This window comes from Dreissena polymorpha, chromosome 2 (genome assembly GCF_020536995.1).
Source record: "Dreissena polymorpha isolate Duluth1 chromosome 2, UMN_Dpol_1.0, whole genome shotgun sequence".
In the NCBI taxonomy this organism is placed as follows: domain Eukaryota; kingdom Metazoa; phylum Mollusca; class Bivalvia; order Myida; family Dreissenidae; genus Dreissena; species Dreissena polymorpha.
The window spans coordinates 134,839,340-134,852,303 of NC_068356.1; the positions used below are offsets into that span (position 1 = coordinate 134,839,340).

General features: G+C 35.5%; 1 protein-coding gene across 21 annotated transcripts in view; it reads left to right on the top strand.

The window, feature by feature from the left end:
* The window catches only part of LOC127869086 (calcium/calmodulin-dependent protein kinase type II delta chain-like), a 211,181-nt gene that overhangs the window by 35,887 nt on the left and 162,330 nt on the right, over nucleotides 1-12,964 (top strand). For 18 of the 21 annotated variants that reach the window (XM_052411379.1, XM_052411382.1, XM_052411392.1 and 15 more), the window contains exon 3: nucleotides 5,671-5,697. The exons of the other annotated variants lie outside the window; for them this stretch is intronic. In XM_052411379.1, the coding sequence (XP_052267339.1) occupies nucleotides 5,671-5,697 (27 nt within the window). The remainder of the gene's footprint in view (nucleotides 1-5,670; nucleotides 5,698-12,964) is intronic. 21 annotated transcript variants of the gene reach the window in all.

Genomic DNA, 12,964 nt, shown 5'->3' on the forward strand with positions numbered 1-12,964 from the left:
TATTATATAAAATTATTCATTTTTTAGGTACTTTCATCTACAATTAGTATGAAACTTTTTTAAACAGTTGACACCCTTATGCATGTTACAAAATTATTGCGTAAATTAAAAAATTATAAAAATCATTTCACTGACTATAGTGACCACTGAATTGAAACAAATAAATCAATATTATAACTCACTTCAGTTAAAAAGTGAAAGTAGATTACCAATTGCAAATGTTAACCTCAATTTGAATACTGTTATTCATTTCAAACTAAAATGTTTTATGAAATAATTATGAAATAAGTTCAAAGCACCAGAGATTCTGTGTTTTTATATTGTTCATATCTTATTTACAATGAAGCATTTTGTCTGTCCTGTAGTCCGCCATTTTGTTTCTTTTGACAGGAAGTAATCTTTTGCATTTATTGTGCAAAACAAATTATGAAACACTTTATGCTTTAAAGGTCAAGTATGTCTCTGAGCAAAAATCAAGTGTAGGTATGAAGTGTTGTCCCTTATTAGCTTAGCAGGCTGCACAGGCTAATCTGGGACAACACTTCACCCACATGCATTAAGCACAGGCTAATCTGGGACAACACTTCACCCACATGCATTAAGCCATGTTCTTCTGGGACAACACTTCACCCACATGCATTAAGCCATGTTCTTCTGGGACAACACTTCACCCACATGCATTAAGCCATGTTCTTCTGGGACAACACTTCACCCACATGCATTAAGCACAGGCTAATCTGGAACAACACTTCACCCACATGCATTAAGCCATGTTCTTCTGGGACAACACTTCACCCACATGCATTAAGCCATGTTCTTCTGGGACAACACTTCACCCACATGCATTAAGCCATGTTCTTCTGGAACAACACTTCACCCACATGCATTAAGCCATGTTCTTCTGGGACAACACTTCACCCACATGCATTAAGCCATGTTCTTTCAGAACAAGGCTCATAAATAAATTATGAAGATCTGTTTTCTGCATAAATGAATCTTGAATGGCTAGAATGACGGAGATGGCAGTATTCTTCAATCAGTTCATTAGAAACATGCGATTCCAATTTTCTTAGGTCAGCGCAATTCTTTCATTGTACCAACCTGAAAACTCAGGTTATGCAAACTGAATGTTGTAAAATTTGATAGCCAAATGAGGTTTATTTGTTCAAAGAAGAGTTTATTTGTTCAAAGAAGAGAAGTGATTCGGTTATCTTTTTTGAAGGAGGCTAAATGTACACAGTCAACACAAAACTATCCTTATTCAACTATTGGTAGAAGCAAGAGGTCTTTTAGGATTGGGGTTCAATAAATTTATATTTATGAACATTTATAGGAGAAAAGAATTGGAATTTATATTGATTCTTAGACTGATTAATTAATTTATTGAAATTTATCTGTAGATAAAAGAGTTACTTAGCTATAGGTGTTTGCCGTTATGATCACAAAATAAAAGGAAAGAAAACATTTATCTATTTTTAAATTTCACCAAGTTTCTTCAGTATGTTTTGGGGGATTAGACCTTGTTATCCTCGCGCTTTTCGGAGAAAAGTGGGGATATTGTGGCTATGTCCGTCTGTCCGTCCGTCCTGGCCACCTGCTCCTCCTACACTATTAGCACTAGAACTTGAAACTTACACACATGGTAGGATGAGCATATTTGCGACGGTGAACTATTTGGAATTTTGATCTGACCCCTGCCGGGTCAGAGATTATTAATCATTTTTATGTTAGGGTGGCATATAGCAGTTGAACTGTCCGTCAGTATGTCAGTCTGTCCGTCCGTCAGGAAAAATTTTTAACGTTGGCCATAAATTTTGCAATATTGAAGATAGCAACTTGATATTTGGCATGCATGTGTATCTCATGAAGCTGCACATTTTGAGTGGTGGAAGGTAAAGGTCATCCTTCAAGGTCAAAGGTAAAAAATAAAAAATAAAAAATTATTTCAAAGCGGCGTTCTCATGAAGCTGCACATTTTGAGTGGTGGAAGTTCAAGGTCAAGGTCATCCTTAAAGGTCAAAGGTCAAAAAAATTAATATTTTTTATTATTATTTCAAAGCGGCGCAATAGGGGGCATTGTATTTCTGACGAACACATCTTTTGTTTTAGGTTATTTTACTATGATTTCTTCATTTCTACACCGATTGTCTTCAAATTGATACTGAATCTCTCTTATGACAATACGGTCAATCTCAACTATGCATGGCCCCATTACCAACCCTGGGGCGCCCCACCCACATAGGCCACGCCCACCCAAAATTGCCTTTTACTATAATTTCTTCATTTCTACACCGATTCACTTCAAGTTGATACTGAACCTCTCTTATGACAATACGGTCAATCTCAGCTATGCTTGGCCCTATTACCAACCATGGGGCACCCCGCCCACATAGGCCACGCCCACATAGGCCACATAGGCCAGGCCCACCCAAAATTGCCTTTTACTATAATTTCATTATTTCTACACCTATTTTCTTCAAATTGATACTCAACCTCTCTTATGACAATACGGTTAATCTCGACTATGCATGGCCCCATTACCAACCCTGGGGCGCCCGGCCCACATAGGCCACGCCCACTCAAAATTGCCTTTTACTATAATTTCTTCATTTCTACACCAATTCACTTCAAATTGATACTGAACCTCTTTATGACAATACAGTCAATCTCAATTTAGCATGGCCTCATAACCAACCCTGGGGCGCCCCGCCCACATAGGCCACGCCCACCCAAAATTGCCTTTTACTATAATTTCTTCATTTCTACACCGATTTACTTCAAATTGATACTGAACCTCTCTTATGACAATACGGTCAATCTCAACTATGTATGGCCCCATTACCAACCCTGGGAGCGCCCCGCCAACATAGGCCACGCCCACCCAAAATTGCCTTTTACTATAATTTCTTCATTTCTACACCGATTCACTTCTAATTGATACTGAACTTCTCTTATGACAATACGGTCAATCTCAACTATGCATGGCCCCATTACCAACCCTGGGGCGCCCTTGGGTCAACATGCCGCGTGGGGATACGCGTCGGCCTCTGTCGCGCCATTTCAAGTTTCATTAATATTGTGTAAATGTTTTGTGGATTGAATTGATTTTTTCATACAAATGTAGAAGAGGTGATGTTATTTGATGTGAACTAAATAAAGAAAGTTGGAGGGATTATATTGCTGAATATACATTCTGTAACATCAAACCTGTTAATTTCAATTAACTGAAATTACCCACCTGTGTACCTCTAAAAAACTTAAAAAATGTCAAGTTTTCAAAATTACTAAAAAAACAGAACTGATAATCGTATCTGTATTGTAAGATTTTCTAAAAGCAGGGTTGTAAATTGATAGCTCCTGAAATATTTTGGTTTGTATATTGCATGAATCAAACCCATAATGCAAGGTAGTATTTAAAATTCTAAGTCTAATTTTAATTGAAAATGATGCGAATGTCCCCTATAATTAATCCCTTGGGGAAAGATCTAGGATAATAAATCTGTACGAGGGTGCTGCTGGAAAGTGGTTGGGTGGACAAGGTTACCATGATTCGGTGTTTTCGTAACTCATAAGTTGTCTCCCATTCGGGTAGGTATCACGAGTATCCCGGGTAAAAAGCGGTCTGTCTAAAATGGGTTAATGACTCATATCCGCAGATATGACCGAAAAGTGCGGATATGGACGAATACAGGCAATATTAACACTTTTTCTTCAATGTTTATTTCAATATTTAATAAAAAATACACAATATGTGTTAAATATGTTTGTATTGTCTCACAATATAACAATTTAATAGACATTATCATTTTTCCAACTCTAAATTCATATCCGCGAACATGACAAAGTGCCAGAAGATTGTTTTAGGGCTACACACCACAAACAATATAACCACGCCGACACCACATATGTTTTGTTGTATAAGGTTACATAATGTTTATATAATATACTGAATGTTTTATTATTCTTGATGTCGTCTCAAAACTTTAGTATTTAGATATACAATATGCTTTAGAAAATAGTAAAGTATTTTTGGGCCGATTATCACCAGACCACAAGTAATTAATGATGTTACTTTTCCCTGGTTATATTTTTATTTGAATACAAAATGTTGAATTTATTTAAATACACTGAATGTTATGAATGCACTAACTATTGTCTGAAATGTCACTGTTTCAAGTGGCATTTTTCTTTTGAAAATAAATGGTGATTTCAAATGTGCGAATATGATAAAATCGACGAATGTGGTTTGTCCAATAAAGGATCTAAATTTGTAGTGCTATAATAACTTTAAGCAAGGTAAAAATATCTTATATTTGATTGTTACTATTTATTTTATGCTTTCCGGTGGTTTATTGAGTAATATCAGTGAATGAAAACTGAAAATTAACAGTGAAAATTATCGATAATTTTCACTTTTTACTGTGAAATGATCCCAGCGAAAATCTTTAGTTAAACTCTTAAACAATGTATATAAACTGTAAAAAAAAGCATAAATTAAAACAAAGACAATTTGTTGGATTCGGTGGAATATAGATTTTAATTAACTCGTGATCATTGAAAAAATATATTTTATTATTTATATGATCACTCGTGAATTAAAGGGATATTATGGGCATCTAACACTTGATAGGTGTCTATCGCCACCGTTGTTTAATTTTGGTGTTTTTACTTCATATACACTTATATTTCTTAATGCAGCATCAACAAAACAATATCCTGGAAAGACAAAAATAATGCATTTGAATATTAACCGTACTTTCGTTTTGACAACTGACGACAGAAATGATTCGATTTACAATGTGAATCTTAATTTAGTTTTAGTGAAGATTCGTTCATAAAACAGAAAGACACTATTTTGTTTTACGGATCATTTCGGCTTAGAGGAGTGGACGAATCATGAAAAATATCAAATATTATATATATTTTTATAAACAACTGGTAGCAAGATGAGTTGCAGATAATTGGTCAGTAACCACATTTTAACTAAATCTTTTGACCTGTTAATTCTTTTTAGCTCAATTCAACAGTGAAAAATGCCCATAATATCACTTTAAAATCGATAATCCACCGAATCAAACAAATATCCTCTATATATTATAGTTTATTAGTACGTACAAATGTGCACATCTTTTTATTTATTCAAATGATCAAAGGATATTGTAGTGCTAAATTTAAATGTTTCCAGAATGATTATAACCATAATAGTTGCGATGTTATTGAAAAGCAAAATCGCGTTTGTTTGTGCAATCATGTAATTTGATGTGAACATTTGATACAATTTTTTCTCTGATGAAGGCGATACATGTATATGTCCTATCCATTCAAAAACCTGGCCGCCATTTGGCATTTCGTTCATGTTTGACCATTTGAACTTTTTCGGTCACTCATTTTGTGAGACTTGAGCAGAACATTGAACAATTGCTGTGTTTTTCCTCACCACTTTAAGCATGGTTTTGGTTCAGTTCAAATGAGAAAAATTTGGGTTGTTTTCAGCAAATTAGGAGGGAATTTGTATCAGTTTCTTAACAAAAAAGGCTATAAGAAGTACTGAGAACACTTAACAAAAATTACATGCATTTTATAATGAACATGTTTTGAGCTAAAAAAATAATGTTTCTAAGGCCAGTTTCTCTTTGCTACATATATGTGAAAGACCCGTTTTTATTCCAGATGTAGCAATGTGCACCCGAGAAACAGGTTCGCAACTTTGCTACTTTGCTTTATTTTACATTAATTGTAGCTTTTTATAAACAATTATAAATTTGTCCAGATACATTTGAATCAGTTTTTCTATAAAACAATATGTAATTTATTCTTTTATTCTTGGATTTTGTTCTTCACTTTCAGTTTCTATTCTTTCACATTTTGTCAAAAATTATAATTTATTTAACAATTTTTTTTGGAGAAAATTTGCCATAATATTAAGTTTAAATACTAGGTCGATGCTAAAAAAAGTAGTTGCCATTCAGAGTTACAATTACGACCCACATCATGAGCTTATTTATGTATATGAGTGTACCTGTCGTTTTGTGTGCGAGACTAACCTGAAATGAAATGCTACATCTCATTTTACAATGTATTCACAGTATCGGTTAAGTCCTTGAGTTCCACTCTCTTAACTGGTACGAACGTACTTGTCAAACAATATCGTTAGGTGCTTTTTGGATCTTTGAAAATACATTTGCTGAAATGCTTATGTCGTAAATTTACATATATTTCCTTAGTTTGCATTGGTCAATTCTATACCATTGTGTGTATTAATTCCGATTTTAACTTTTCATTATAAAATGTACTACATGCACTGAGTTGCACATCTGTATTTAGTTACAGCACATGGTCTGTTGTAACACGCACGCTTTCCATGAGTGGAACTTGACAAGACCTCAGCAATAATTTCTCACTCTTATTAAAGCACGGGTTTTATATGGCCTTCATGAATCGTGTACGCTGTAGATGCGTACAAAGGGACTCCTAGAAGCAAATATTATCATGTGGTTGTAGCAAAACTGGAATTAAATTTGTACCACATATAATTGTTAACGGTTATTTTTTCTCATCTTACTCGCCATAAGTAATTAAAGTCTCACCATTTGCATTTATTTTTTCATAAGTTAAATCATTAACAGTATATTTAAATGAACTGTTTACAGTAAAAAGGTGTGATGAGATGCTCAACATTGTCTTTAATGTAGGATATTAATTATCGTTTTTATTCTGCAAATGGTAAACTTGTGATTCCTTGTTAATCAATCTGCGGTAACGGCTTACATATTGACTGACTTCAATTAAAAATAATAGTCAGTTAACCCCGCCTTCTTAACCGATAGGACAATGAACATCACAGTTTTTGCGACTGGAAAGTTTCCTAAAAAATTTTCGTTACGCATCTGTGTCAGCATACTTAAATGTAATGTGGCTTGAATATTAAAGATGAACATCATGCTATCTCTTATCAGTGAAATATCTATTACCCCATGTTTCGCTTATGGCTATTACACAGATAATTAGGGATTGAGTGCTCTTTTAAACTAGGGAATATTGATTCATGCATAGAAAAACCTTGATTATTTTTTTGGCAATCAACATGTTCGCCATTGTCTTTTTTGGCCATTGGAAACGTTTACAGCTGAAATTTATTTTTATTTTTTCATTTCTGAACATGAAATAAAAAGCAAACAATGTTCACACTTTCTGACGCTCTGAAGATGGCTGCCATAATCATTTGACCACAACCAATTTTACCTATGCAATTAATCATTTAATGGACATATTTATTGCTACACTTCTTGAAATTTATGAATATTATCACTTGTTTAAAATGCACTGCAGATGTAATAGAGCTCTAGCACCACCTCACTAAATCATAAAGAAACAGTTGGATGAAGTACAGAACCGTTATGGCTTGAAGAAGTTTGTTGGCTGCAATTTGTATCACATGCAACTTATTTTTAGGTCTTTAACTTTGTAGACTCTGTGTGGCAAATTTTCACAATCAATTTGATGCATGTATGTCAAGTTTTTTTTAGCTCACCTGATTGCTCAGGTGAGCTTTTGTGTCCGGTCTTTGTCCGTCTTCCGTCCGTCCGTCGTCCACATTTGGTTTGTAAACACTCTAGAGGCCACATTTCATGTCGGATCTTCATGAAACTTGGTCAGAAGATTTGTCCCAATGATATCTCGATCAAGTTCGAAACTGGGTCATGCTGGGTCAAAAACTAGGTCACTAGGTCAAAAAAAAGAAAAACCTTGTAGACACTGTAGAAGTCACATTTCATGCCCAATCTTCATGTAAGTTTGTCAAAATGTTTGCCTTAATGATTTGTTGGTTGAGTTCAAAAGTGGTTCCAGTCCGTTGAAAAACATGGCCGCCAGTGGGCGGGGCAGTTTTCCTTATTTGGCCTTAGAGAAACCTTGTAAACACTCTAGAAATCACAATTTTTGTCCAATCATCATGAAAGTTGGTCAAAACATTGGTTTTATTGATATCTCGGACGAGTTCGAAAATGGTCCAGATCGGTGAAAAAACATGGCTGCCAGTGGGCGGGGCATTTTTCTCTATATGTATATAGTGAAAACATGTGAACACTCTAGAAGTCACATTTTTGACTTAATTTGCATGAAATTTGGTCAGAACATTTGTTTCCTTGATATGAGAGTTGAGTTCGAAAATGGTTCCGGTCAGTTGAATTACATGGCTGCCGGGGGGGGGGGGGGCAGTTTTCCTTATTTGGCTATATAGAAACCTTGTAAACACTCTAGAAGTCACAATGTTTGCCCAATCATCATGAAAGTTGGTCAAAACATTGGTTTTATTGATATCTCGGACGAGTTCGAAAATGGTCTAGATTGGTGAAAAAACATGGCAGCCAGTGGGCGAGGCATTTTTCTCTATATGTATATAGTGAAACATGTGAACACTCTAGAAGTCACATTTTTGGCCCAATTTTCATGAAATTTGGTCAGAACATTTGTTTCCTTGATATGAGAGTTGAGTTCGAAAATGGTTCCGGTCAGTTGAATAACATGGCTGCCGGGGGGGGGGGCAGTTTTCTTATATTTATATAGTAAAAAAAGCTTGTGAACACTCTAAAAATCACATTTTTTGCCCAATCATCATGAAACTTTACAAAGATTGGTTTAATATATATCACATAATTAATGCCATAATAATATACTTATTGCCCTTAAATTGTCCAAATTTTCATTATATTATAAAAAGTCCTTGTAAACACTCTAGAGGTCACAATTTTGTTTAAGATTTTATGAATATTGGTCATAATGTTTATTTTTGTAAGCAAAGTTTAATGTTTGGTAAGGGGGGGATCAACTCAAAATATAGGTCACCAGGTCAAATCTTACAAAAACAAAAACACTCCATATGCCAGAGTTTTGGTTCAATAATGATGAAACTTGACCAGGATGTTTGTCTGGACAATATCTAGGTCAAGTTTGACGTTTGGTAAAGATTGAATGAACCGACTCCTCTCAGGTGAGCGAACTAGGGCCATCTTGGCCCTCTTGTTTAATAGAGTCTAAGTTATGTTTACCAAATGAAAACTTTCTTTGTTATTTATTTTTCTACCTTGGGAAATTATTACTTCAAATTTGGGAAAAATGATCAACAATTTTGATTCAGAAAGGTACCATTTCCATTACCAACTTTATATAGAGGAAATACGCTTTTGTTATGATATCTGGGCTGAGTTTGAAAATGATTCTGATTTGTTAAAAACAACATGGCTGCTAGATGGAACAGTTTTCTTTATACATCTATTATGAATCCTTGCAAACCCTTCCTTCTTAAATCAGATTAGTTCCTTGGGGGTCTCAGTTGAGCGCCTTGGGGTCTTTGACTGTCTGAATTGTTTTAACCAACATAGAGGGGTAGGGAATGTAGCTAAAAAGGCGCAGACTAATATTTCATTCTAGATCTTTTCCTAATTGTCCCCAAAATTGTGTGTGGTCCCTGGTAATACATACAATGTTGCAGGCCTGGACAAATATTGACCACTCAAGTTTGGGAGTTAAGTTTTATGTTTGTGAAGTTAAGTTTGTAAAGATTGCTGAATACTGAAGTGCAACACAAGTGCTTTTTCCCAGTTTTGAAATATTAATCCAATGCCAAATTTCCTGCACTTTTGGTTGACAGTGTCACTTTGTAGTGTAAAATAGTAATTCAGTAGCTTGGAGTGTGCTTGATTTTTGCCGGAGTGTGCTTGATTTTTGCCTGACCCTGCTCTACATATAAGCAATTATTAACCCTTTACCATTTAGATAAGTATTTTGATGCATTTGTAGTCCCTTAGAAAGTAGCATTTGATGATTCAAGACCTTTCTTACTGGATTCAAGTTTTAAAGGCTTCATGTTTCCAACCCTTAGTTACTGATAAGCAGCAAACAGCATAACACCTGAACAGACTGCGAGTTACTGAGTTACTCGTTCTGGTTTTATGCTGGTTGCAAAAGCCATTTTCACTTTGCTTCGTTCTGGTTTTATGCTGGTTGCAAAAGCCATTTTCACTTTGCTTCGTTCTGGTTTTATGCTGGTTGCAAAAGCCATTTTCACTTTGCTTCTTATGGGGTAAAGGGTTAGGAGAAAAAGACCATCAGATCTGTTTTTCTGTGTATAATGTAATTTGGGTATGTTTGTAGCAATTATTATTATTTGTGTTTATACATAGTTGGTCTAATTATCTCTACAATAATGCATATCAAAACAGAGTACCTCAAATTTACCAACATCATATGCTGTCAATCAAGCCATGTTATATAGTAAAAAAATTTATTCCTGGTTGCTTATTATCTCCCGCCATAGGCGGAGGGATATTGTTTTGGCGTTGTCTATCAGTCTTTCCGTCCGTCTTTCCGTCCGTCCGGAGCCATATCTTGGAAGTGCTTTGGCGGATTTCATTGAAACTTGGTATGAGTATATATATATATATATATATGGATAAAAGGATGATGCACACCAAATGGCATTGTACACCATCTGTTAATAACAGAGTTATGGCCCTTTGTATCTTGAAAAAATGCTTTTTTGAGTGTCAAATATAACACTTTTGTGTCTAGAAGCATATTGGTGAGGGATATCAATTCAACTAATTTGCTTGTTATAATAATATTTTTTTTATGCAAAAAAAACAACAACAATGCAAAGCAAACAGATAAAACTGCAAGAGGTTAGGATTGTTGGTCCTTTTTGCTCTGGGTTGTCTTTTTTATGCCCCTGAAGGAGGGCACACAGTGATCGCACTGCCCGTCCATCTGTCCGTCCGTCTGTCAGTCACACTTTGCGTTTACGTTTAAAAAAATGCTCATAACGTCTAGGTCCCTTCAGATGTAACATTCATATTTGGTATGCATGTGTATATGGACAAGGCCTTTCCATACACACACAAATTTTGACCCCCTTGACCTTGAACTTAGGGTCCGTGTTTAGGTTTCGAAAAATGCGTTTAGGTTTCGAAAAATACTCATAATTTCTATCAAAGCGTTTATCGGGGGCATATGTCATCCTACGGATACAGCACTTGTTTTAATGTAAAATAATACTGGCAGTGTTATTTTTCACCATTTTGGGAATAGGGCCAGGTCCCTTTGGATTGGTAAAATTGCAGTGTCATCTTATACTAAAATTGGGAAATCAGTGTTGTTGTTAACAAATGCTTCAAAATTGAGAATAACAGGGTGTTGGATATTATATGTACTAAGGTTTAACTTATAGAGCTGGATGGTAGATAAATGTTGAGATCTAAAAAAAAGTTTTTTATGTCCCCCACTATAGTAGTGGGGGACATATTGTTTTTGCCCTGTCTGTTGGTCTGTTGGTTGGTTGGTCTGTTGGTTGGTTGGTCTGTTGGTTGGTTGGTTTGCGCCAACTGTAACATTTTGCAATAACTTTTGCTATATTGAATATAGCAACTTGATATTTGGCATGCATGTGTATCTCATGGAGCTGCACATTTTGAGTGGTGAAAGGTCAAGGTCATCCTTCAAGGTCAGAGGTCAAATATATGTGGCCAAAATCGCTCATTTTATGAATACTTTTGCAATATTGAAGATAGCAACTTGATATTTGGCATGCATGTGTATCTCATGGAGCTGCACATTTTGAGTGGTGAAAGGTCAAGGTCATCCTTCAAGGTCAGAGGTCAAATATATGTGGCCCAAATCGCTTATTTTATGAATACTTTTGAAATATTGAAGATAGCAACTTGATATTTGGCATGCATGTGTATCTCATGGAGCTGCACAATTTGAGTGGTAAAAGGTCAAGGTCAAGGTCATCCTTCAAGGTCAGAGGTCAAATATATGTGGCCCAAATCACTTATTTTATGAATTCTTTTGCAATATTGAAGATAGAAACTTTATATTTGGCATGCATGTGTATCTCATGGAGCTGCACATTTTGAGTGGTGAAAGGTCAAGGTCAAGGTCATCCTTCAAGGTCATATGTCATATAGGGGGACATTGTGTTTCACAAACGCATCTTGTTTTATATTTGGAAATCTTCACAATTGGGAATTTTTCGGCCTCATTTGGGAACAATATTATACTTTTTATGCCCCAGGTAGGGTGGCATATAGCAGTTGAACTGTCCGTCAGTCAGTATGTCAGAATGTTAGTTTGTCCGTCCGTCCGTCCGGAAAAATAACTTTAACATTGGCCATAACTTTTTAAATGTTGAAGATAGCAACTTGATATTTGGCATGCATGTGTATCTCATGGAGTTGCACATTTTCAGTGGTAAAATTTCAAGGTGAACATCATCCTTCAAGGTCTAGGGTTGAAAAAACAAATACAAGGGAAGTTATAAGCTTTAAATGGACATAATTATCTGACCTGCCAAATTATATATTTTTATGCCCCCGGTAGGGTGGCATATAGCAGTTGAACTGTCCGTCAGTCAGTATGTCAGTCAGTATGTCCGTCTGTCCGAAAAAAACTTGAACATTGGCCATAACTTTTTCAATATTTAAGATAGCAACTTGATATTTGGCATGCATGTGCATCTCTTGTTTTGAGTGGTGGAAGTTCAAGGTCAAGGTCATCCTTCAAGGTCAAAGGTAAAAAAAAATCAAAAAAATAATCAAAGTGGCGTTTTCATGAAGACTTTTTGAGTGGTGGAAGATTAGGGTCGAGGTCATCCTTCAAGGTCAAAGGTCCACATTTTTTTTTTTTAATTCAAAGTGGCGCAATAGGGGGCATTGTGTTATTGACTAACACATCTCTTGTTTTTAAATAAATCAAAGCGGCGCAGTAGGCGGCATTGTGTTTCTGACAAACACATCGTGGTACAAGGTCAAGGTCATCCTTCAAGGTCTAAGGTCAAAAATACAAATCCAAGGGAAGTAATAAGCTGTAAAGGGAGATAATTATTCAATATTGAAGATAGCAACTTGATATTTGGCATGCATGTGTATCTCATGGAGCTGCACATTTTGAGTGGTGAAAGGTGAAGGGC